This window comes from Oncorhynchus mykiss, chromosome 1, assembly GCF_057628025.1.
Source record: "Oncorhynchus mykiss isolate SJ-2025 chromosome 1, ASM5762802v1, whole genome shotgun sequence".
NCBI classification, from domain to species: Eukaryota; Metazoa; Chordata; class Actinopteri; order Salmoniformes; family Salmonidae; genus Oncorhynchus; species Oncorhynchus mykiss.
The window spans coordinates 62,015,983-62,043,925 of NC_143022.1; the positions used below are offsets into that span (position 1 = coordinate 62,015,983).

Consider the following 27,943-nt stretch of genomic DNA (forward strand, 5'->3'; position numbering starts at 1 on the left):
AGTTGACCCCTCATAACAGTATGGTAGAGTACAACCTTCCGCTCACTCAAGAGAGATAAGCTCTATCCAGAGTCTAACTTATCACACATAACCAGGGTTGTACAGCCCTGTGCTAGACAGAGGAGAGTTACCAGTGGAGACAGTCGAGGTCTGGGAGATCTCCGAGCTGCTGCTGTTGGTGTGTGTGGTGGGGTGCACCTGGATGGCCTGCAGCTGCTGGGTCATCCCTCCCCCTGGAGGGGAACAGGCAACACAAAACAGCTGATCACTCACCTGTACACTATTCTAATATTCTGTCGGAACTCTTAGAAATGGTAGGAATATTAGTTTGCCCCATACAGTTTTGGACATGGTTTCATACACCTATGTACAGTCAACTAAAGTTCATGCCTGCCTCATGCCTGTTATTCCTTGTACAGTTGTGGCCAAAAGTTTTGAGAATGACACAAATATAAATTGCAAATGAACTGAATCCCCTAAAACATTTCCACTGCATTTCAGCCCTGCCACAAAAGGACCAGCTGACATCAGCTGACATGTCGTTAACACAGGTGTGAGTGTTGACGAGGACAAGGCTGGAGATCACTCTGTCATGCTGATTGAGTTTGAATTACAGACTGGAAGCTTCAAAAGGAGGGTGGTGCTTGGAATCATTGCTCTTCCTCTGTCAACCATGGTTACCTGCAAGGAAAGACGTGCCATCATCATTGCTTTGCACAAAAAGGGCTTCACAGGCAAGGATATTGCTGCCAGTAAGATTGCACCTAAATCAACCATTTATCGGACCATCAAGAACTTCAAGGAGAGCGGGTCAATTGTTGTGAAGAAGGACCGTCTCCTAAAGTTGATTCAGCTGCGGGATCGGGGCACCACCAGTACAGAGCTTGCTCAGGAATGGCAGCAGGCAGGTGTGAGTGCATCTGCACGCACAGTGAGGCGAAGACTTTTGGAGGATGGCCTGGTGTCAAGAAGGGCAGCAAAGAAGATACTTCTCTCCAGGAAAAACATCAGGGACAGACTGGTATTCTGCAAAATGTACAGGGATTGGACTGCTGAGGACTGGGATAAAGTCATTTTCTCTGATGAATCCCCTTTCCGAATGTTTGGGGCATCCGGAAAAAAGCTTGTCCGGAGAAGACAAGGTGAGCGCTACCATCAGTCCTGTGTCATGCCAACAGTAAAGCATCCTGAGACCATTCATGTGTGGGGTTGCTTCTCAGCCAAGGGAGTGGGCTCACTCACAATTTTGCCTAAGAATACAGAATGGAATAAAGAATGGTACCAACACATCCTCCGAGAGCAACTTTTCCCATCCATCCAGGAACAGTTTGATGACGAACAATGCCTTTTCCAGCATGATGGAGCACTTTGCCATAAGGCAAAAGTGATAACTAAGTGGCTCGGGGAACAAAACATCAATATTTTGGGTCCATGGCCAGGAAACTCCCCAGACCTTAATCCCATTGAGAACTTGTGGTCAATCCTCAAAAGGCGGGTGGACAAACAAAAACCCACAAATTCTGACAAACTCCAAGCATTGATTATGCAAGAATGGGCTGCCATCAGTGGCCCAGAAGATAACTGACAGCATGCCAGGGCGGATTGCAGAGGTCTTGAAAAAGAAGGGTTAACACTGCAAATATTGACTCTTTGCATCAACTTCCTGTAATTGTCAATAAAAGCCTTTGACATTTACGAAAGGCTTGTAATTATACTTCAGTATTCCATAGTAACATCAGACAAAAAAAATCTATAGACACTGAAGCAGCAAACGTTGTGGAAATTAATATTTGTGTCATTCTCAAAACTTTTGGCCACAACTGTACACCCCCCTCTGCAGCCAGACAGACAGACAAGCCTCCCAACTTTTTTCCAGAGCACAAATCAGACCATAACTAACTACATCCACACCAATAAAACATGAATACCAGTTCTTTATGGAAATATGTAGCAAGGCCTATACCCAACCCCCCCCCCCCCAATGTGTTTTATAAAGCCCACAAGACACCAACCTTATCATCCTGCGAATCTCAAAAAACAACTGGGGGCAGGGACTTCCCTTACAGAGCTCCGGGATGCCCGCTTACCCATTAATAGAAGAAGGGGAAAACTTGTCTCTGTCGACCTACAGACAAACTAGTCTCTCAACAGACACAGACTAGTCTCTCTCGACAGACTGACCTAGGGAGACTGCAGCGGGGAATCGGAAGACGGCCTGCTGGCCCTGCTGTGTCAGTTGTGATGCGGTGAGCTTCTGGCCCCGCTGTCCAGGGATGGCCAGGGTGTGCTGGTGCAGCTGGCTGAGCGGAATGGTGGGGGTGCCGGGAGGGAGAGAAGTGCCTGCTGCAGGAGGGAAAAAAAGATGAGTGAGTGAGAGAGTGAGAGAGATTCAGCCTGCTGTCATAATGGGAGAGAAAGGAAGCCGGAGACAAAGATCTGCTACGTCGGGACCCAGAACAACATCTCTGCGCTACTCAGTCGGTTAGCCACACTATCACTACAAGCAGACATCACAACAAGGGCAACAACAATACTTTAGAATGTCTGTGATTGCACCACTACATGAACCATTTTTTAACATTTTTTTTTACCTTTATTTAAATCAAACTAAGACTTCTTAAGCTTTAAGGTGGTTATTTCCCAGTATTACATGGCTGTAACAGCAGCTACCATTTCATGTCTTAAATTGATGGTAATTTTTACTAGTAGACCTGGACCTCCTGTACTAATTTGATCTCTTTTAATATCAATATAGCAAATCCTATTACAAGGGGCACATCTGGCTCTGTTTGAGCAGGGGCTCCATTAATTAAAAATAAATTATAATTTCACAATTGAACTGCCTAATCTTCACTGAATATTCATGACCAATTATAGGCAGAGATCGGCAGCCGACTCGGGGATGGCCATTGTGTTGGACCTCCTAATTATTCCTCTCCTAGAATGAAAATCAAAGGCATGAGCCCATTGGATGTAGATGTTCCCTTCGTGGATACTGGGGCTTTGTAATACATGTCAAATATAACCAAGCTGAAAGGGCTTCCTGGAGATGTGAAACGCGGCAAAATATAAACAGCTGTTTAAGTGGAAACGCAAGTCACGCTACTGCCACAAACCACCTCGACGTCGTGGCAAGATTATTAAAATTGAAATCATGTTGACGGACCAAATCTGGGTTCAAATACATGCTTAATCAAGTATTTGTATATTTTTTTTCAAATTATATATATATTTTTAAATAATAACCAAATCAGCAAATACATTTTGAAGTATTTCAATAATTTCCTATAAATACTATTTTAAACTATTTTCAAATACCCTAGAACCAAACAGGTCTGCTAAGCGCAAACTTGAATGTTGTGAAAATTCTGTGCAACTTCCAGCTCGTGTTTACTGTGAACACTGAGGCTGTACCCACGCCATGTACCCACGCCAGCGTTGTATTGATTAGCTTGGATGAATAAGGTGCCCAGAGTAAACAGCCTGTTCCTCAGTCCCAGTTACTAATATATGCATATTATTAGTATATTTGGATAGAAAACATTGAAGTTTCTAAACCTGTTTGAATGATGTCTGTGAGTATAACAGAACTCATATGGCAGGTGAAAAACCTGAGAAAAAATCCAACCAGGAAGTGAGAAATCTGAGGTTGGTCGATTTTCAACTCAGCCCCTATTGAAGATACAGTGAGATATTTGTCATGTTGCACTTCCTAAGGCTTCCACTAGATGTCAACCGTCTTTAGAAACTTGTTTGAGGCTTCCCCTTTGAAGGGGGGCTGAATGATAGAGGGGAATGAGTCAGAGGTCTGCCAGCAGCCACGAGCTGGTCACGCGCATTCACATGAGAGGTAGCTCCCTTTCCATTTCTTTTCTGAAGACGAAGGAATTCTCCGGTTTGAACATTATTAAAGATTTATGTTAAAAACATCCTAAAGATTGATTCTATATATCGTTTGACATGTTTCTACGGACTGTAACGGAACTTTTTTAAATTTCTTCTGCTCCTAGTGAACGCGCTTCGTGACTTTGAATTTGTTTACAAAACGCACTAACAAAAGTAGCTATTTGGACATAAATGATGGACATTATCGAACAAATCAAACATTTATTGTGGAACTGGGATTCCTGGGAGTGCATTCTGATGAAGATCATCAAAGGTAAGTGAATATTTATAATGTTATTTCTGACTTCTGTTGACTGCACAATATGGCGGATATCTTTTTGGCTTGTTGGGCTCTGAGCGCCGTACTCAGATTATTGCATAGTTTGCTTTTGCCGTAAAGCTTTTTTGAAATCTGACACAGCAGTTGCATGAAGGAGAAGTGGATCTAAAATTCCATGTGTAACACTTTATTTATGGAAATTGATGTGGTTCTCTGCAAAATTACCGGTTGTTTTTGAAACTACTGAACCTAAAGCACCAATGTATAATGAGATTTTTTGATATAAATATAAACTTTACCGAACAAAACATACATGCATTGTGTAACATGAAGTCCTATGAGTGTCATTTGATGAAGATCAAAGGTTAGTTATTAATTCTCTCTCTATTTCTGATTTTTGTGACTCCACTCTTTGGCTGGATAAATGGCTGTTTTTCTGTGACTTGGCTCTGACCTAACATAATCGTTTGTGGTGCTTTCGCTGTAAAGCCTATTTGAAATCGGACACTGTGGTGGGATTAACAACAAGATTACCTTTAAAATGGTATAAGATACTTGCATGTTTGAGTAATTTTAATTATGAGATTTCTGTTGTTTGAATTTGGCGCCTGCACTTTCACTGGCTGTTGTCATATCGATCCCGTTAACGGGATCTCAGCCCTAAGAAGTTTTAATCACAAAAATTGAGGATTAGCTGATAACTATGAAAAAAGCATTCTGGATAATATAGAGAATCTGGAACTATTTATTGAGCAGCATTTTGATATGCTCGAAAAAAGAAATGGATACATCGAAGTGAACAAGAGAAGACCCTTCCTCGAGTTCTGCGAGCGAAACTGAAGGGAAGCCGCCGTCTAAAATTCCAACTTTAACATCGGAAGGGGACGTTTTTATAACTCTGCCTCCAGAAGATAGCATTGCTTACAAGTATGAGCGAGCAGTTATAAAACTGGATATATTACCTGTGCTACTGGGGGAGGTTGAGGTCTTAAAAACAGGAATGGGTTACAGTAATAAAATGGAAGAAATATGAGCGGATAATAAGATATTGAAAACTACCGTGGACTCTACAGAGAGGCTACGGTATGAAAATAAAACAATGAAAGCCAAATTACTTGATCTAAAGAGCAGAAGTATGGAAAATGATATTGTTATAATGGGAATAAAGGAGGATGAAAACAAAAACTATCAGTCAACGGAGGAAAAAGTCATGGTGTTCATGAAACGTAATCTCAAAATGATGGACGAACAGGTGGAAACCATTGATTTTCAAAAGGGCACATCGTTTCGGTGGCAGAGCAGAGGGAAGGTCTCGTCCGATCGTAGCTATGCTAACCCACTACAAAATGAAAATTGCCTTGTTACAACACAGGGTAGGGAATTGAAGAACACCCCATTCTCTATTAATGAACAATTTCCCCATGAAATAGTGGAGACGACATGCCCTGTACCCCAATATCAAAAGGCTCCAAGCAGAGAAGCAGAATGTTCGTCTAGTGGTCGATAAATTATATGTAAATAACCAAATGTTCAAGGACTTGGAAGATTACAACGTGGCTGTGAGTGATATAGCTACCTCCTGTTGTTGAAGTAGTCCCGATACATATTTGCACTGCATTACACAGTACAAATATGGATTCATTTGTTTTTTACCCCAAACATTTTTACATTAACAACTTAATTTATGTTTATTCATGCAGTATGGAAACATGGACTTCAAATAAAGTTGGATTTATGGTAATGCAGAATGGGTATGATGAACTTAGCCTTTTTCTATTTAGGCAATATTGAATTTTGGACTATATGGACGTAATATTAGGTTTAGATTTAAGGGAAGGCGAAGATGGGTAAGGATTACCTTTTTTCTTTATGAATTTGTATTTATTTAATTTGAAGATTATACATTAGAAATACCAAGGTTGTTTTTTTAGTTTGATATGATACATGGCCTAATTGTAGAGGTCGGGTATACTATGACTTAAAAGCTGTTATATATAGTGGTTAGAGCGTTGGGCCAGTAACCGAAAAGTTGCTGGATCGAATCCCCGACCTGACAAGGTAAAAACCTGTCGTTCTGACCTGAGCAAGGCAGTTAGCCCACTGTTCCCCGGGCTCTGAAGACGTGGATGTCAATTATGGCAGCCCGCCGCACCTCTCTGATTCAGAGGGGTTGGGTTAAACGCGGCAGACACATTTCAGTTGAATGCATTCAGTTGTACAACTGACTAGGTAGACCCCATTTCCTTTCCCTTTTCTATAGTGGGGCTCTTGTTCGACGATGTGAATCGGAACGATTCGCTTTTAAGATAAAACTTAATAAATATGAATAGATTTATTATAGGGCTAGGACAAAGGATTATATAATGAAAAACCTGCCTAGGTTCTTTATTGGAATAGGCCTATATGCTCCTAAAATAATTGGTGTTATTACCCTTTTACATTTAAAATAATAAATCTCAATGTAAAAAATGTAAATGATGATTATTGTTCCGATACACACCAGCAAATGGATTGGGTATTGTCAACAGGGTTGTTGTTTCTAGTGTGTGGCGGGCTGGTTAACACTGGGATAAAGTGATTACATTTAACGGTAGCACATTACAATAACTGGCTTATGGAAGCACTTCTCTAAGTGAGAGAAAGGTATATTATATATTTCTATAAAAGCTATTAATGCTACGGTGATAGAGCAACGACCCTGGAATAAAAAAACAAAATGTGTGTGGGTTGAGAGAGAGTTGGTTTTACAGGTTTACTCACTCTGGATTGTCAGTACAGCATGTATTTTTGGCTATCGTGCCATGGCTGTGTCAGAGTCGATTGTAAGTTAAACTTGGGTATTCCTTTATGGGCAGTGTGATGCCTAAGACATATTTTTACTTGCAGTCGTTAGAATCTATGTTCCTTTTTCCTTCTACCTTTTTTTTGTCAGGAATACAACAGGATATAATGAGGACAACATGAAATATGTCTTGCATGTAATGGACATTAAAAAAGGACTGGTCTTATGATATTATTTAGGTTGTTTTCTCTTCATTTTTTCAAAGATTTGTCCTCCGAAGAGGATGGGTTGGTAATATTATTATTTTTAAAGTTAGTTTTAACAGTGGCCAAGTAGGCTACTGTGGCTATTTGATCATAATGTAGGCCTACTAGAGTGGCCTACCATAAAAAAAACGATGGATAAAATGCATCCCATATCATTTTAACACGGACAAATCAGTTATATCATTCAGCCTACAGTAGCAGCCAATGTGTGGAGTTAAATGTATACCTACATTCCATGAGACATTTGAAGAAAAAAAACACGCAGGTCTTGACATTTACCTGTTTATCTACTTGTCCTTCAGACAAGGAGGTGACTGAAAATGTTGTTTGATGCAATAAACCACTTTCCAAAATAAAATGCATTATTATTCCCATAACATTATTACAGAGAATCAGACAAATTATGCTACCCTCTGCATATTGGCTATTTAGCTTGTTCAAGCCCATCTCAAAATGCAACACTGCCCCTGTAAGACAAAAAATATATATACTTCACAGCGGTTTACATGGGACAATGATTCTCTACACTATACTTGCTTGTTTTGTCACATAAACTGAAGTTAGGCCACTATTAGAATTTTAGCAACTAGGAAATGGCAAAGCGATTTCTGAATATTCCACCTTTAATACAGTTAGAGTTTAATGGCTGTGACAAAACAGAGGATGGATCAACAACTGTAGTTACTCCACAATACTAACCTAAATGACAGAGTGAAAAGAAGGAAACCTGTACAGGATAAAAATATTCCAAAACATGCATCCTGTATGCAATAAGGCACTAAAGTAAAACTGCAAATGATTTGGCAAAGAAATTTACTTTTTGTCCTGAATACAAAGCGTTATGTTGGGGGCAAATCCAATACAACACGTCACTGAGTACCACGCTTAATATTTTCAAGCATGGCGGCGGCTGCATCATGTTATGAGTATGCTTGTCATTGGCAAGGACTAGGGAGTTTTTCCAGGATAAAAATAAATGGAATAGCGCTACGCACAGGCAAAATCCTAGAGGAAAACCTGGTTTAGTCTGTTTTCCAACAGATACTGGGAGACAAATGCACCTTTCAGCAGGACAGTAACCTAAAACATGGCCAAATATACACAAATTGCTTACCAATTTGACATTGAATGTTCCTGGTTAAATCAGATTTAAAATCTATGGCAAGACTTCAATGGCTGTCTAACAATGATCAACTACTAACTTGACAGAGCTTGAAGAATGTTTTAAATAATGATGTGCAAATATTGTACAAACCAGATGTGCAAAGCTAAGAGAATTAACCAGATTCACAGCTGTAATCGCTGCAAAAGGTGATTCTAATGTATTGACTCGGGGGTGTGAATACTTATGTAAATGAGATATTTTTGTATTTCATTTTCAATGAATTAGCAAAATAATTCTAAAAACATGTTTTAACTTTGTCATTGTGTGGTATTGTGTGTAGATGGGCGAGAAACAACATCAATTAAATCAATTTATGAATTCAGGCTGTAACACAAAATGTGGAGGTGCATGAATACTTTCTGAAGGTGATAATTTATTTCTAGGAGCTGATTCATTGTCAGAATTGAATGTTAAGGTAACATTTGAATGGAGAACGCTGATCCAAGAGCAGTGCCGCCTTTCTTTTGATCTTATCAGTATCGACATATGCTCTAACAACGCACTTACTGAAGGTTCTCCCTATGTGATGTTTTGGGAAACGCATGTGATTTTTGCGGCCTTGATAGAAACGATGCATCGTTAAAACACTCGTAACCTTAAGTTCCATCACTATCATGAAAACGAGCCCTGGCTATTACTTCATAGACATGGCTATTTGCATTTATGTAAAACATATGGATTCTCACTTTAAAGAGGGGAGGGTGTGAATATCAATAGAGAGCATTTTCGCTAAACCCAATTCGCCTAACCTGCAGTGTTAATTCTAACCTGCTGCGTATGTTCTCCTAACTTGTTTTTAGGGAATCTCGTCCACGGATGTTTAAATCTGAACCAATCATAGACATCCATGTTTGGACAGCACAAGTTTGGACAGCACAGCATAGTTCAGTAGTGGTTCTCAAAACTCTCCATAGGGACCCCAGGCAGTTCCATGTAATTGATTTTCCAGTGATTGTTGACAAGTTGAATAAGGTGTACTAAATCCTCAAGCTCTTGAATAGCTAGTTCAGAGGTACAGAAAAAAAATTTAACGATTAGGGTCCCCGAGGAGAAGTTTGAGAACCACTGCAGTAGAGCACAGCAGAGTGCAGTACATTACAGTAAAAACATTTAGAAAGGCCTCCCAAGTGGTGCAGTGGTCTAACAGGCTAACCACACCGCTCGCGTTGCGGGCGCGATTTAGAAATCTATGTTATCAAATTATTGCACCCACACTGCTGCGTTGCCAAGGGCTAAAATAGAAATCAGTTCTATTTCTGATGCAGATCGCGCTGCAAGTCCTGCCTCTCCCATCTCCTCATTGGTTTATAGAAGCAGGTACCCACGCGCAGGCTCCTCATTGGTTATACCCACGTGGGTGACTGAAAGACGAACGAGGTCAGTGGCGGTAATGCACCTAATTTATGAAAGTTGTCAAGAGAAGAAAAGGCCTGGAAGGAAGAGAGATAACTAGAAACGATTTGGTTGACCGTTTTATGTGTGGATTAATTGGCGGAGAAGAGGATCTTGTGCATTCCAGGTAAAACAACAACTCAGTTTTTATATCCCAGGACAAATTAGCTAGCAACATCAAGCTAGCTAAATAGGACAAATTAGCTAGCAAGTGCAAGCTAACTAGCAAAATTACCATAAATGTTTAATGCTTTTCGACCGGTGCTCAAATTAATATACAGTGGGGCAAAAAACTATTTAGTCAGCCACCAATTGTGCAAGTTCTCCCACTTAAAAAGATGAGAGAGGCCTGTAATTTATATCATAGGTACACTTCAACTATGACAGACAAAATGAGAAAAAAAATCCAGAAAATCACATTGTAGGATTTTTAATGAATTTATTTGCAAATTATGGTAGAAAATAAGTATTTGGTCACCTACAAACAAGCAAGATTTCTGGCTCTCACAGACCTGTAACAACTTCTTTAAGAGGCTCCTCTGTCCTCCACTCGTTACCTGTATTAATGGCACCTGTTTGAACTTGTTATCAGTATAAAAGACACCTTTCAACAACCTCAAACAGTCACACTCCAAACTCCACTATGGTCAAGACCAAAGAGCTGTCAAAGGACACCAGAAACAAAATTGTAGACCTGCACCAGGCTGGGAAGACTGAATCTGCAGTAGGTAAGCAGCTTGGTTTGAAGAAATCAACTTTGGGAGCAATTATTAGGAAATGGAAGACATACAAGACCACTGATAATCTCCCTCGATCTGGGGCTCCACTCAAGATCTCACCCCGTGGGGTCAAAATGATCACAAGAACGGTGAGCAAAAATCTCAGAACCACACGGGGGGACCTAGTGAATGACCTGCAGAGAGCTGGGACCAAAGTAACAAAGCCTACCATCAGTAACACACTACGCCGCCAGGGACTCAAATCCTGCAGTGCCAGACGTGTCCCCCTGCTTAAGCCAGTAAAAGCGCAAGCCAGAAAAGCTTAAGCCAGCTTAAGCTTAAGCCAGAAAAGCGCAGTTCAGGCCCGTCTGAAGTTTGCTAGAGAGCATTTGGATGATCCAGAAGAAGATTGGGAGAATGTCATATGGTCAGATGAAACCAAAATATAACATTGTGGTAAAAACTCAACTCGTCGTGTTTGGAGGAGAAAGAATGCTGAGTTGCATCCAAAGAACACCATACCTACTGTGACGCATGGGGGTGGAAACATCATGCTTTGGGGCTGTTTTTCTGCAAAAGGGACCAGGACGACTGATCTGTGTAAAGGAAAGAATGAATGGGGCCATGTATCGTGAAATTTTGAGTGAAAACCTCCTTCCATCAGCAAGGGCATTGAAGATGAAACGTGGCTGGGTCTTTCAGCATGACAATGATCCCAAACACACCGCCCGGGCAACAAAGGAGTGGCTTCGTAAGAAGCATTTCAAGGTCCTGGAGTGGCCTAGCCAGTCTCCAGATCTCAACCCCATAGAAGATCTTTGGAGGGAGTTGAAAGTCCGTGTTGCCCAGCAACAGCCCCAAAACATCACTGCTCTAGAGGAGATCTGCATGGAGGAATGGGCCAAAATACCAGCAACAGTGTGTGAAAAGACTTACAGAAAACGTTTGACCTCTATATAACAAAGTACTGAGATAAACTTTTGTTATTGACCAAATACTTATTTTCCACCATAATTTGAAAATAAATTCATTAAAAATCCTACAATGTGATTTTCAGGATTTTTTTTCTCATTTTGTCTGGCATAGTTGAAGTGTACCTATGATGAAAATTACAGGCCTCATCATTTTAAGTGGGAGAACTTGCACAATTGCTGGCTGAGTAAATACTTTTTTGCCCCACTGTAATTAGTTCAAAGTTTGTTTTGATATTCTAACCTGTGTGTCGTGATCGGGTTTGGTGTGGGGGGACAAAATAAATGTATGCGCGCAGCCGGTTTGGGTTCTGTGTTAGGCACTGCAACGCAGTGCTAGCTGCGCCACCAGAGATCCTGGTTCGAGTCCAGGCTTTGTCGCAGCCAGTCGCGACCGGGAGACCCATGGGGCAGCGCACAATTGGCCCAGCGTCATCTGGGTTAGAGGAGGGTTTGGCCGGCAGGGATGTTCTTTCCCATCGTGTACTAGCGACTCCTGTGGCGGGCCGAGTACAATGCATGCTGACACAGTCACCAGGTGTACGGTGTTTCCTCCGACACATTGCGGCAGGCTTCCGGGTTAAGCGAGCAGTGTGTCAAGAAGCAGTTCTGCTTGGCTGGGTTGTGTTTCGGAGGACGCACGGCTCTCGACCTTCGCTTCTCCTGAGTCTGTAAGGGAGTTGCAGCAATGGGACAATTGGATCTCACGAAATTGGGGAGAAAAACGGGGTATAAAAAAATATTAAAAAAATACATTTAGAGAAAGTATTTAACATTCATTCAGAACTGAAAATTAACCCAATATCAACATACGGAAAATACGTATTTTCAACGTTCGTAAAATACATTTTAAACTTCCTGAAAATACTTTTTTTATCACCTTTCATTCAGAACATAAAAAGGACCCAAACTTTAACATTTGGAAAATCAGTGATTTGGCTATTTCAGCCACACCCATTGCTGACAGATGTATAACATCGAGCACACAGCCATGCAGTAGAATAGCCCCTACTGAGGAGCTCAGTGACTTTCAATGTGGCAACATCATAGGATACCACCTTCCCAACAAGTCAGTTTGCAAAATGTATGCCCCGCTAGAGCTATCCCGGTCAACTGTAATTGCTGTTATTGTGAAGTTGTAACGCCTAGGACCAACAATGCCTCAATCGTCAAGTGGTAGGCCACACAAGCTGACAGAATGGGAACGCCGAATGCTGAAGCGCAGAAAAATCGTCTGTCCTCGGTTGCAACACTCACTACCGAGTCACAAACTGCCTCTGGAAGCAACGTCAGGACAAGAACTGTTCGTCGGGTGCTTCATGAAATGGGTTTACATGGCCGAGCAGCTGCACGCACACAAGCCTACAAATCATCATGCATAATGCCAAGCGTCGGCTGAAGTGGTGTAAAGCTCACCGCCATTGGATTCTGGAACAGTGGAAACGCATTCTCTGGAGTGATGAATCACACTTCACCATCTGGCAGTCCAACAGATAAATCTGGGAAGGCTTTTCCACACTAATAGTGGAAAGCCTTCCCAGAAAAGTGGAGGCTATCTAGCCAGTTTGACTGTATCATGCCAGAGTAGCTTGATGAGCAATGCCTATTCCATGTTTTATAAGTTAAGTGTTTGGTGTTGACTATAAACTTTACTTAGCTAGACAGCGAAGCTTTATGGAAGAATGTACTATAGCTAGCTAGGATATATTGTCAACATTGAGTTGTGGTTGGTGCACGATCTATACAGCTATAGTAGAGTTTCGTTGGCTTGTAAATACTGGCTAGCAGCCAAGGACGTTCGCTAGCTTATTTGTTTGTGCTCTGATTTAGTTTACACAGATGACTTCAGCCATATGAAAAACCTTTCATAGCTAAATATACCTAGCTATCTAGTCTCCTTTGCTTGTAGCTTGCTTCTCTTCTACTGGTGTTAGCTAGCTACAGCTGCTACTAGCTAGCTGCAGCTGTTGTGCAGCAACCAAGTTGTTGGTCCCGGTTTTAGAACTCTGAGATTCGGCTGAAAATATGTTAGCATTGTCAGAAATGCTACAAACCAGTAACACATTGTTGGTCTGAAATGTCCACGAGAGCGAAAAATTATAAATTTAATAAAAACGGTTAAACCAACAAACGTATTCAGTCAAAATGGATCCAAGTTTAATTGTCACCTTATGGATGCTGTAGCCTGGTTTTAATCCCACTTCTAGAATTTGAGCTAGGTTTGGGCAAAACAATTGTCTGATGACCCTAATGCTATCGACCCTGTCAAAAATCTGGTATAGTGATTCTCAGTAATGGCAGGACGGATCATGACGAGAGGCAAATCATTTTTTGTGTTCTTCCAATCAAGTCGATTTTGGAAATTTCCTCGACATTGGTGACATATTGGCTTAGATATGATGGTAGGGACATTTGAATTTAAACATTGAGCTTCAACCGATGCATATACAATTGTTGGGCGATAAGGTATCCCGCTTTACGTCGTGGCTAAGAACAGGTATAATTAAGCAATAAGGCACGACGGGGTGTGGTATATGGCCAATATACCACGGCTATGGGCTGTTCTTACGCACAACGCATTGCAGAGTTCCTGGACACAGCCCTTAGCCATGGTATATCGGCCAAACCCCCAAGGTTCCTTATTGCTATTATAAACTACTTACCAAGGTAATTAGAGCAGTAAAAATAAATGTTTTGTCATACCCATGGTATACGGTCTGATATATCACAGCTGTCAGCCAATCAGCATTCAGGGCTCAAACCACCCAGTTTATAATTGCCAATATGCCACACCCACTCAGGCCTTATTGCTTAATTACATTATAGTAAAGTATAGCATAGCATAAAGGCCAGTGTCTCTCCTGCTGTAGGTACCTGACATGAAGGTAAAGCCGCTGGGCAGCTGCATGACCTGCCCTCCGGAGGCACCGGTGGTCTTGAGGACTGTGCCGTTGACGTTGCTGCTAGCGGAGATGGGAGCCAGGTAGTTGGTGATGGGGAAGGAGGGCCCGCTGCTAACCTGCATGGTGGTGGATGTGGTGGGTGCCGTAGGTGTGTGGGTACTGGTGGTGCCCGGGAGGCTGGCCACTGTAAACGCAGGCTTTAGCTGGTCCTGGGGAAGGACAAACCATATGCATTATGAGTGTGGCTGTCAAAATAGCAAGATTCATGCATTCTACAGATTTTATTATTTTGGGGGATTTTGGGCTCTTATACGCTGGACTAAAAAAAAACTTACTAACAAATCATATCATGTTGAGTGAGTCACATAAATATTTTATTCCACAAACCTTACTCCAAGGCAGCACCATTCACTAGAGCCAGTGGGGTAGAGAGGACGTTCATAACCAAGCAATTACCATTGCTTTAGTCTCAGCAGGTAGCTAGTTTCCTCCATATACATATAGAGTGCATTCAGAAGGTATTTCAGACCCCTCCCATTTTTTCACATTGTTACGTTACAGCCTTATTCTAAAATGGATTAAATCATTTTTTCCCCTCAATCTATACACAATACCCCATTATGACAAAGCGCAAACAGGTTTTCTGAAATGTATAAAAAAATCAGTACAGAAATACCTTTTTACATAAGTATTCAAACTCTTTGCTATAAGACTAGAAATTGAGCTCAGGTGCATCCTGTTTCCATTGATCATCCTTGATGTTTCTACAACTTGATTGGAGTCAACCTGTGGTAAATTCAATTGTTTGGGACATGATTTGGAAAGGCACACATCTGTCAATATAAGGAACCACAGTTGACAGTGGATGTCAGAGAAAAAAACCAAGCCATGAGGTCGAAGGAATTGTCCGTGGAGCTCCCAGACAGGATTATGTCGAGGCACAGATCTGGGGAAGGGCCCCAAGAACACAGTGGCCTCCATCATTCTTAAATGGAAAAACTTTGGAAACACCAAGACTCTTCCTAGAGCTGGCCTTCCATCCAAATTGATCAATCGGGTGAGAAGGTCCTTGGTCAAGGAGGTACAGAGAGATCCTTGATGAAAACTTGCTCCAAAGTGCTCAGGACCTCAGACTGGGGCGAAGGTTCACCTTCCAACAGGACAACAACCCTAAGGACACAGCAAAGATGACTCAGGATTGGCTTCGGGACAAGTCTCTAAATGTCCTTGAGTGCAAAGAGTTTGAATACTTATGTAAAAAGGTATTTCTGTACTGAATTTTTTATACATTTCAGAAAACCTGTTTGCGCTTTGTCATAATGGGGTATTGTGTATAGATTGAGGGGAAACAATGATTTAATCCATTTTAGAATAAAAGCCCGGACTTCAACCCAATAGAACATCTCTGGAGTGACCTGAAAAAAGCTGTGCAGCAACGCTCCTCATCCAACCTGACAGAGCTCAAGAGGATCTGCAGAGACTGGTACTCCCAAACGACAGGTGTGCCAAGGTTGTAGCCATACCCAAGAAGACTCGAGGCTGTAATCGCTGCCAAAGGTGCGTCAACAAAGTATTGAGTAAAGGGTCTCAATACTTAAGTAAATGTGATATCAGTTTTTATTTGTAATACATTTGCAAAATAAAACTTTTTGCTTTGTCATTATGGGGTATTGTGTCTATTGATAAGAGAAGAAAAACGTTAAAGTTTACATAGCTGGCCATATATGGATGTTACATTTTACTTTATGGGTCGGTTATGTAGGCTTCTTCTAACCAATCACTCTACTGCATATAATAATACGATTAAATTATACCTTTACATTAAAAACCAAAGTCTATCACAATTGCAATCACTCCAATAAATGTTATACCCCTTGATCTTCAAGAATAGGACTTGGAAATATGGAAGTATAGATTAGCCAAATGGTTTTACTGGAGCATAACCCCAAAACTAAGGGCTTATTAGCCAGCCCTATTCTGTTGTTTTTGATTTAGTTGTCATGGAGGACTGATCTGGCTCATTGATTCAAGTTGAAAAATAAATGCTGCGCTCATGGAATGGCATGCTTTGAGCACTACTGAAAAGTGCTATTTACATGTGAATAATGTATGCCAAATTCTACATTTGCTATAGGCCTATTGTTTACCTTTGTTGGCGACACTTTAATATCTTGATAATATGCAGCTGTTTAAAGGGCCAATCCACAGACGAAACAATAACGAAATGGTCGACCCGCCTCTGTTTTGGTAAAAAGCTGAGGGATGGGCCTGGGGAAAACGTTACCACTAAGATTAATAGACAGAGCTATGGATGCAAGGACTGACCATTCATGATAACAAAATTATTGTTTTAACCATGTTATGAGGCTATTTAACCATGTTATGAGGGTGTTTGTTTACATTTACAATGTTTACAAACATTGGAGTAAAACAAGTTTATATGTTGGGTTCTCATGGAGTGTGACCTTTGAACTAAACTCATGAGGCATTTAGAAGTTATATTCTTCAACAATCAATGGATATATGCAGTACCAGTCAAAAGTTTGGACACACCTACTCATTCAAGGTTTGAGCATGTGTCCATTAGGCCCATGGATTATTGTTTTTATCACTATGAATTAGATTGAACAATAAAAGCCCCACTTTTATTCCATAGGCTGGGATCGGCACTTTACAGCTGTTGCAAGAGCACATTTTCGCTGGCTGTCGACTGGTTTCAAAAACAAAGATTGCTAGGCAACTTAAACTTCTTGAATTCAAGCATTATTGGGTTCAAATACCCCTCTAGATTTGTGAACAACAATCCACAACAACCATAATCCGTAAGATACAAATATCTAAATGAGAGAGCAGTAGTGTGATTCACATCAATGTAGATATCCATAATAAGTGATATCTGTATTAGAGGTCGACCGATTAAATCGGAATGGCCGATTTCAAATTTTCTTAACAATCGGAAGGAAATCTGTATTTTTGGACACCGATTTTTAAAAATAATTTTTTACACCTTTTATTTAATCTTCATTTAACTAGGCAAGTCAGTTAAGAACACATTCTTATTTTCAATGACGGCCTAGGAACGGAGGGTAAACTGCCTCGTTCAGGGGCAGAAAAAGTTTTTCACCTTGTCAGCTTGGGGTATTCAATCTTGCAACCTTACAGTTAACTAGTCCAACACTCTAACCACCTGCCTCTCATTGTACTCCACGAGGAGACTGCCTGTTACGCGAATGCCGTAAGCCAAGGGAAGTTGCAAGCTAGCATTAAACTTATCTTATAAAAAACAATCAATCATAATCACTAGTTAACTACAAATGGTTGATGATATTACTAGTTTATCTAGCGTGTCCTGCGTTGCATATAATTGATGCGGTGCGTATCATTGCTCCAATGTGTACCTAACCATGAACATCAATGCCTTTCTTAAAATCAATACACAAATATATATTTTTAAACATGAATATTTAGCTAAAATAAATCCAGATTAGCAGGCAATATTAACCAGGTGAAATTGTGTCACTTTTCTTGCTTTCATTACATGCAGAGTCAGTGTACAGTGCAAGTTCTCCCACTTAAAAAGATGAGGCCTGTAATTTTCATCATAGGTACACTTCAACTATGACAGACAAAATGAGAAAAAAAAATCCAGAAAAATCACATTGTAGGATTTTTTATGAATTTATTTGCAAATCATGGTGGAAAATAAGTATTTGGTCACCTACAAACAAGCAAGATTTCTGGCTCTCACAGACCTGTAACTTCTTCTTTAAGAGGCTCCTCTGTCCTCCACTCGTTACCTGTATTAATGGCACCTGTTTGAACTTGTTATCAGTATAAAAGACACCTGTCCACAACCTCAAACACTCCAAACTCCACTATGGCCAAGACCAAAGAGCTATCAAAGGACACAGTTGAAGAAATCAAGAAGAAATCAACTGTGGGAGCAATTATTAGGAAATGGAAGACATACAAGACCACTGATAATCTCCCTCGATCTGGGGCTCCACGCAAGAGCTCATCCCGTGGGGTCAAAATGATCACAAGAACGGTTGAGCAAAAATCCCGGAACCACACGGGGGGGACCTAGTGAATGTCCTGCAGAGAGCTGGGACCAAAGTAACAAGATTGCTGAGTTGCATCCAAAGAACACCATACCTCCTGTGAAGCATGGGGGTGGAAACATGCTTTGTGGCTGTTTTCAAAGGGACCAGGACGACTGATCAGTGTAAAGGAAAGAATGAATGGGGCCATGTATCGTGAGATTTTGAGTGAAAACCTCCTTCCATCAGCAAGGGCATTGAAGAGGAAACGTGGCTGGGTCTTTCAGCATGACAATGATCCCAAACACACCGCTCGGGCAACGAAGGAGTGGCTTCGTAAGAAGCGTTTCAAGGTCCTGGAGTGGCCTAGCCAGTCTCCAGATCTCAATCCCATAGAAAATCTTTGGAGGGAGTTGAAAGTCTGTGTTGCCCAGCAACAGCCCCAAAACATCACTGCTCTAGAGAAGATCTGCATGGAGGAATGGGCCAAAATACCAGCAACACTGTGTGAAAACCTTGTGAAGACTTACAGAAAACGTTTGACCTCTGTCATTGCCAACAAAGGGTACAGTGCCTTGCGAAAGTATTCGGCCCCCTTGAACTTTGCGACCTTTTGCCACATTTCAGGCTTCAAACATAAAGATATAAAACTGTATTTTTTTGTGAAGAATCAACAACAAGTGGGACACAATCATGAAGTGGAACGACATTTATTGGATATTTCAAACTTTTTTAACAAATCAAAAACTGAAAAATTGGGCGTGCAAAATTATTCAGCACCCTTAAGTTAATACTTTGTAGCGCCACCTTTTGCTGCGATTACAGCTGTAAGTCGCTTGGGGTATGTCTCTATCAGTTTTGCACATCGAGAGACTGACATTTTTTCCCATTCCTCCTTGCAAAACAGCTCGAGCTCAGTGAGGTTGGATGGAGAGCATTTGTGAACAGCAGTTTTCAGTTCTTTCCACAGATTCTCGATTGGATTCAGGTCTGGACTTTGACTTGGCCATTCTAACACCTGGATATGTTTATTTTTGAACCATTCCATTGTAGATTTTGCTTTATGTTTTGGAGCATTGTCTTGTTGGAAGACAAATCTCCGTCCCAGTCTCAGGTCTTTTGCAGACTCCATCAGGTTTTCTTCCAGAATGGTCCTGTATTTGGCTCCATCCATCTTCCCATCAATTTTAACCATCTTCCCTGTCCCTGCTGAAGAAAAGCAGGCCCAAACCATGATGCTGCCACCACCATGTTTGACAGTGGGGATGGTGTGTTCAGCTGTGTTGCTTTTACGCCAAACATAAAGTTTTGCATTGTTGCCAAAAAGTTCAATTTTGGTTTCATCTGACCAGAGCACCTTCTTCCACATGTTTGGTGTGTCTCCCAGGTGGCTTGTGGCAAACTTTAAACAACACTTTTTATGGATATCTTTAAGAAATGGCTTTCTTCTTGCCACTCTTCCATAAAGGCCAGATTTGTGCAATATACGACTGATTGTTGTCCTATGGACAGAGTCTCCCACCTCAGCTGTAGATCTCTGCAGTTCATCCAGAGTGATCATGGGCCTCTTGGCTGCATCTCTGATCAGTCTTCTCCTTGTATGAGCTGAAAGTTTAGAGGGACGGCCAGGGGTTGGTAGATTTTTAGTGGTCTGATACTCCTTCCATTTCAATATTATCGCTTGCACAGTGCTCCTTGGGATGTTTAAAGCTTGGGAAATCTTTTTGTATCCAAATCCGGCTTTAAACTTCTTCACAACAGTATCTCGGACCTGCCTGGTGTGTTCCTTGTTCTTCATGATGCTCTCTGCACTTTTAACGGACCTCTGAGACTATCACAGTGCAGGTGCATTTATATGGAGACTTGATTACACACAGGTGGATTGTATTTATCATCATTAGTCATTTAGGTCAACATTGGATCATTCAGAGATCCTCACTGAACTTCTGGAGAGAGTTTGCTGCACTGAAAGTAAAGGGGCTGAATAATTTTGCACGCCCAATTTTTCAGTTTTTGATTTGTTAAAAAAGTTTGAAATATCCAATAAATGTCGTTCCACTTCATGATTGTGTCCCACTTGTTGATTCTTCACAAAAAAAGACAGTTTTATATCTTTATGTTTGAAGCCTGAAATGTGGCAAAAGGTCGCAAAGTTCAAGGGGGCCGAATACTTTCGCAAGGCACTGTATATAACAAAGTATTGAGAAACTTTTGTTGTTGACCAAATACTTATTTTCCACCATAATTTGCAAATAAATTCATAAAAAATCCTACAATGTGATTTTCTGCATTTTTTTTCTCATTTTGTCTGTCATAGTTGAAGTGTACCTATGATGATAATTACAGGCCTCTCATCTTTTTAAGTGGGAGAACTTGCACAATTGATGGCTGACTAAATACTTTTTTGCCCCACTGTATATGCAACAGTTTGGGCCGCCTAATTTGCCAGAATTTTACGTAATTATGACATAACATTGAAGCTTGTGCAGTGGAACAGGAATAATTAGACTAATGGTTGCCACCCCTTAGATAAAATACAAATAATAATAATAATAAAGAGAAATAGTCCTATAATTCCCATAATAACTACAACCTAAAATTTCTTACCTGGGAATATTGAAGACTCATGTTAAAAGGAACCACCAGCTTTCATATGTTCTCATGTTCTGAGCAAGGAACTTAAACGTTAGCTTTCTTACATGGCACATATTTCACTTTTGCTTTCAATCCAACACTTTGTTTTTGCATTATTTAAACCAAATTGAACATGTTTCATTATTTATTTGAGGCTAAATTGATTTTATTGATGTATTATATTAAGTTAAAATAAGTGTTCATTCAGTATTGTTGTAATTGTCATTATTACAAATGAATAAATAAAAACCGGACGATTAATCGGTATCGGCTTTTTTTGGTCCTCCAATAAATCGGTATCGTTATCGGCATTGAAAAATCATTATCGGTCGACCTCTAATCTGTATTGCCGTAAACTACACCAGTGGACTGTTAGCTAAAGAGACTGGTACTCAGACTACTAAAACACAGGGAAGACAGAGCAAACTGCATGCTGAATGCAGAAGAAATATGTAATCTATTAATTACAGAGTAGACCTAATAGTGAGTGACTAGTGAACAGTGCAGGCCAGTGCTGAAGCAGCCAAAGGCAAACCTGAGTAAGTCCCCTGTTGGGTTTTATATGTGACTGATTGAGTGGATTAGAGGTACCAGACGCCCAATGGATGACAGCCCCATGCTAAGGCCCTTCACTCTCACACACGCACACACATTTGCATGTGGGCGAGACACACGTGGACACGCAAGCATACACACACATAAATAAATATACAAACACTCAAAACATAAAAACACACAGTACCAAGTTGTAGACAGGAAAATAAAGGGGGTTATTTTGGGGCTATCACCAACACCAGTTGCAGAGGTTCAATAAATGATATACAGCGCATTCGTAAAGTATTCAGACCCCTTCCCTTTTCCCACATGTTGTTACGTTACAGCCTTATCCTCAAATGGATTACATGTCCCCCCCCCCCTCAATCTACACACAATACCCCACAATGACAAAGCAAAAACATATCTATATATATTTTTTTTTTTAAATCTTTGCAAATGTATATAAAAAAAAATAATTGTACAGAAATACCATATTTACATAAATATTCAGAACACAGTGGTCTCCATCATTCTTAAATGGAATAAGTTTGGAACCACCAAGACTCTTCCTAGAGCTGGCCTGGCCAAACTAAGCAACCAGGATAGAACTTGCGTCACGTTTAGAGGAAACCTGGCACCATCCCTATGGTAAAGCATGGTGGTGGCACTCAGAGCGCTCAGGACCTCAGACTGGGGCGAAGGTTCACCTTCCAAAAGGACAATGACCCTAAGCACACAGCCAAGACAACGCAGGAGTGGCTTCGGACAAGTCTCTGAATGTCCTTGAGTGGCCCAGCTAGAACCCGGACTTAAACCTGATCCAACATCTCTGGAGAAACCTGAAAATAGCTGTGAAGCAACGCTCCCCATCCAACCTGACAGAGCTTGAGAGGATCTGCAGAGAAGAATGGGAGAAATTAAATAAATATTTGTTTTACTAGGCAAGTCGGTTAAGAACAAATTCTTATTTTTAATGACGGCCTAGGAACAGTGGGTTAACTGCCTTGTTCAGGGGCAGAACGACAGATGTTTACCTTGTCAGGTCAGGGATTCGGTCTTGCAACCTTTCGGTTACTAGTCCAACGCTCTAACCACTAGGCTACCTGTTGCCTCTGGAGGGCGGGAGGTGTGCAAAGCTTGTAGCGTCATACCCAAGAAGGCTCGAGGCTGTAAACGCTAGCAAAGATGCTTCAACTGAGTAAAGGGTCTGAATATTTATGTAAATGTGATATATCCGTAGTTTTTTTTCTACATTTGGAAAATGTCTAAACCCCTGTTTTTGCTTCGTCATTATGGGGTATTGTGTGTAGATTGATGAGGGGAAAAAACAATTGAATCAATGTTATTATAATGTTGCAACGTAACAAAATGTGGAAAAGGCAAAGGGGTCTGAATAGTTTCCGAATGCACTGTAGGAGTAGTGGCCACCAGCAGACATGTATAATTTGTAAACAAGTTCCTTACCAGAGACAAACACAAATTAGTATTCCTGGTTGCCAGCAGAAGGGAGCTACATAAACTCAATTAAATGCAAAGCAGAGCAGTGTCCAAACCACAAGTCTAATCCACAGAGAAAGAGTGAGAGCTCTGCCCAAGGTTTTTTCCCCTCTCTAGTTAAACAGCATAGGGGGAGGGGGTGTGTGGGAGGTGTGTTGCGCAGCTTCTCTACTAGAGCTAATCAAAAGCTTTGAATAACTAATATACTGCTTTAGCCTGGGATTAAAAAGAGAGTGGCAGGGTTATGAGCAGTGAGCACCAGTTGTTAGCCGGCCAGACCAGGGAGTGAGAGTGAGGGCGTGAGGAATGTCTGAGTTATTCTGGAGGGAGGGCCATGTGGGCCGTGGTTGGGGCAGGAGACAGGAAGAGGACGAGGGTGGGTGTATAAACAGTTGAGGGGGCAGTAGACAGCTGGTGGGAAGGCAGGAAACCTGAGCACCCCGAGAGGAGAGTTAACCCTTTCCACACCAGCTGGGACAACAGGACAGGAGGCCACAGGCCACAGCCTGAACAGACGTCATGTCACAGCCCTTTGGCCACAGCCCTCACAGCCCTTTGGTCTGACAGTAGCGGTAAGAAAAAAAAACAGAATGGCCCATCTTGCAGGAGTCCACCTCCTTCTCCTGAAGCATGGGGCAGCTGATTGAAAAACTATTTTAGATATTTAAATTACTTTCACATACATTTCGAAGTAAGTATTTGGAGAATTTCTTTGAAAATACAAGTAGATGCATTATGAAATGTATTTGGAAACTATTGGCATGCATTTGAAAATACTCAAATACACAGATGTGTATTTTCAAATAGAAAGACGTGTATTTTCAAATACAAATATTTTAAAACTCCATACATTTGAACCCAGGTTTGTTTGTTTTAAATGTATTGGTAAACATATAGGCTGTTTGAAAATAGTTTCAAATAGCCTAGTATTTATAGTAATGTCACAGCTGGCTGAAGGACTGGACCAAGGTGCAGCATGGTAAGCGTACATTTTCTTTTTATTAAAAATGACGCAGACAAAGCAAAGGTGCGGACTCCGGCCGCAAAACCTGACTCTAAAGGGGAGGGTTCGGGTGGGCCTTCTTACGGCGGCGGCTCGGGTGCGGGACGTGGACCCCGCTCCACCTCAGTCTTGGCCCACTTAGGTGGCAGCGTGCCGCCGCTTAGGTTGCAGCGGGCCCCGGACTGAAGACCCTCGTAGAGGGCGCCTCTGGCAGCGCCGGACAGGCGGGAGGCTCTGGCAACGCCGGACAGGCGGGAGGCTCTGGCAACGCCGGACAGGCGGGAGCACCTGGAGGGAGGAGATGGAGAGACAGCCTGGTGCGTGGGGCTGCCACCGGAGGCCTGGTGCGTAATGGAGGCAACGGATACACAGGGCCGTGGAGGCGCACTGGCGGTCTCGAGCGCAGAGCTGGCCCCACCCGTTGTGGCTGGATGCCAGCTTCCCCCCGGCAAATGTGGGACGCTGGCACCAAGCATTCCAGCCTGTGAATACTCCGCCTCGGTATCGTGCACATCACCCCACAGCATGGGGCCTGACCAGTCCCATGCTCGCCACAGTAAGCACGGGGAGTTGGCTCAGGTCTGCTTCCTGTCTCTGCCACACTCCCCGTGTGCCCCCCCCAAAAAATGTTTGGGGTTGCCTCTCGGGCTTCCTTGCCAGCCGTGTTCCCATATATCGCTGGTTCCTCTCTCCGGCTGCCTCTGCTCTCCTAGCTGCCTCCACCTGTTCCCATGGATGGCGATCCCTTCCCGCCAGGATCTCCTCCCATGTGTAGACTCCCTTGCCGTCCAGAACGTCCTCCCATGTCCAGGAGTCCACCTTGCCATGCTGCTTGGTCCGTTGGTGGTGGGAAGTTCTGTCATGGCTGGCTGAAGGACTGGACCAAGGTGCAGCATGGTAAGCGTACATTTTCTTTTTATTAAAAATGACGCCGACAAAACAAAGAACAAAACCAAACCGTGAAGCTTTGGGTTTGTTAACTTCCCACAAAACAGGTGGGGGAAAAGGGTACTTAAGTATGGTTCTCAATCAGAGACAACGATAGACAGCTGTCCCTGATTGAGAACCATACCAGGCCAAGACATAGAAATTCAAAACATAGTCACAAGTAAATTATTTGAAAATACTTCAAATAGTAGTTAATTTGCCACAATATTTAAAAAATTCTAAAATAAAAAAATAATTTAAAATGTCTGATTCCGTAGACGGCACATTATTTCCTATTTTGTTGTAAGACATGGTAAGCCAAATAAGACGCTTATCAATGTGATTCAAACACCTTTTTTTCTTCTGAGGGCCTCAGATAGGTCTTTTGATCTTGGCATGATGTATTACCACACACCCATATGGTTAAGACCAAACCAGACCAAGTTTCTAATCTTTATGGATGGCTGGACCCTCCCCAAGTTACTCTCTAATCATTTGCACCTGCTTTGGTACACCTGATTCTAATTTTAGCCATTTTATGATATGGTAAATGCACGGGGTCTACCAACTTTTTCCGCATAAGGAAATTGCATTTTTATTTATTTTAATTACATAACATATTTAGTTACATTTGTTTGTGTGATTTGTTAAATTATGTTACCTTTATCAATGAATGTGGTTGGAATTTAGCTCAAATATCCATTTGTCCAAATATGTAAAAAATATATAATAATAATAAAAAAAATATCCATCTTAATGGGAGGTTAAATAAATCCCAAATGAAGATGACAACTGGCAGCCCACTAGTTCAGACCCTGCTCTGCTTTGAGTGCCCATTGTAGCTAGCAAACCACACTGGTCGCCGTCTGTCCCCCTCATAATCTCCCATTTGCTGGCTCCCAATCTTGCGCTCTGGCACCCTGCCAGCCACATGGAATTCATGGCTCTATATGGGACTGCTAAAAAAGGCAAGGCAGCCCAAGTGGAGGTGCAGCCAATGGCAGCTGACCTGTCCACTTGCTCGCTGTAAAATAAAGGGAATGACCTAACGTAGCAGCCCTACCCTCCCCCTCTGGCAGAGTGACACATTGCTCTCACCTCTCTCCCACATCCACTAAAATGTGTCATACTCTCTCTCCATTTCACCAGACACCCTGTTTAGGAGTAACCTTGTGATAAGACTGCATATCTGAGTAAATTAACTTTCCATTATCTCAATGACACTCACTTGTCACAGGGTAATTCAGCCCTCTGACCTGCTGCAGCCCTCCAAAGCTCACATTGTGTCCAGAGAGACAATACAGTGGGGGAGCAGAAAAAAGAAAAAAAACTACATTGGCCTACAGCGCAATTCCATAGTTACAGAGTGATACGGAGTCAATTCTTCACTTTAAAATGTATGGCAAACAAAAAACAATAAATGGTAAAGTTAAACAAACTGAGGCCAACTTAACAATTTCTGCAGAAAATTTGACAAAAACACATTTACTTGAAGAACAGTGCAGATGCAAAGTTTGGTAACAGAAGGACGGTTTGTGCTGCTGGTGCAGTCATTCTGTTAGCATCTGCACTGTTCTTCAAGTAAATGTGTTTTTGTAAAATTTTCTGCAGAAATTGTTAAAAGTAAATTGTGCATAGGGTTGTATGGTTTGTTTAACTTTGCAATCATTGGATTTAGTTTGACATACATTGTAAAGAGAAAAATCTGAGTCTCAGTGTCACTATTATCCATGGAACTGCCCAACAGCAGTTGACAGTTTACTGGAATAATACAACAGCGATGATTGATTACTATATGAAGAATGACGACTAAAAAGGGACAATTAAGGTTTGAATGATTGGAATAATGAGACCATTATAAATCAAATAAAATGTTATTTGTCACATGAACTGAATACCTTACAGTGAAATGCTTACTTGCAAGCCCTAACCAACAATGGATACAAATAAGAATAAGAAATTAAAGTAACATAATTAAAAAACAGCAGTAAAATAACAGTAGCGAGGCTATATACAGGGGGTGCCGATACAGAGACAATGTACGGGGGTTAGTCGAGGTAATATGTACATTTAGGTAGTTATTAAAGTGACTATGCATAGATAATAACAGAGTTGCAGCAGTGTAAAGGGGAGGGGGGGGGGGGGCAATACAAATAGTTTGGATAGCCATTTGATTAGAAGTTCAGGAGTCTTATGGCTTGGGGGTAGAAGCTGTTTAGAAAGCCTCTTGGACCTAGACTTAGCGCTCTGGTACCGCTTGCCATGCGGAAGCAGAGAGAACAGTCTATGACTAGGGTGGCTGGAGTCTTTGACCATTTTTAGGGCCTTGCTCTGACACCGCCTGGTATAGAGGTCCTGGATGGCAGGAAGCTTGGCCCCAGTGATGTACTGGGCCATACGCACTACCCTTTGTAGTGTCTTGCGGTGGAGGCCGAACAGTTGCCATACCAGGCAGTGATGCCAACAATGTTAGGATGAAACAGTCAGAGGTCACCAAGAGCAACATAGCTTCAGCGTGTAAATCAGCTAGAAAGATGTGTCGGCATCGAGTAATTGTCTCTGGCCCCCTCCCAGTTAGGGGGAGTGATGAGCTCTACAGCAGAGTCTCACAACTCAATCGCTGGTGGAAAACTTTTCTGCCCCTCCCAAAATATATAATTTGTAGATAATTGGCCCTTTTTCTGGGACTCACCCACAAACAGGACCACGCCTGACCTGCTGAGGAGTGACGGACTCCATCCTAGCTGGAGGGGTGCTCTCATCTTATCTACCAACATAGACAGGGCTCTAACTCCTCTAGCTCCACAATGAAATAGGGTACAGGCCAGGCAGCAGGCTGTGAGCCAGCCTGGCAGCTTATTGGAGTCTGCCACTAGCGTAGTCAGCTCAGCTATCCCCATTGAGACCGTGTCTGTGCCTCGACCTGGGTTGGGCAAAACTAA

General features: G+C 41.8%; 1 protein-coding gene across 4 annotated transcripts in view; it reads right to left on the reverse strand.

Annotated features, from left to right (window-relative positions):
- Window positions 1-27,943, reverse strand: part of LOC110525667 (serum response factor) — a 76,689-nt gene that overhangs the window by 4,899 nt on the left and 43,847 nt on the right. For all 4 annotated transcript variants that reach the window (XM_021606023.3, XM_021606030.3, XM_021606005.3 and 1 more), the window contains exons 3-5: window positions 14,335-14,572; window positions 2,182-2,343; window positions 132-233 (exon numbers count right to left, since the gene is read on the reverse strand). In XM_021606023.3, coding sequence (XP_021461698.1) covers window positions 132-233; window positions 2,182-2,343; window positions 14,335-14,572 — 502 coding nt within the window. The remainder of the gene's footprint in view (window positions 1-131; window positions 234-2,181; window positions 2,344-14,334; window positions 14,573-27,943) is intronic.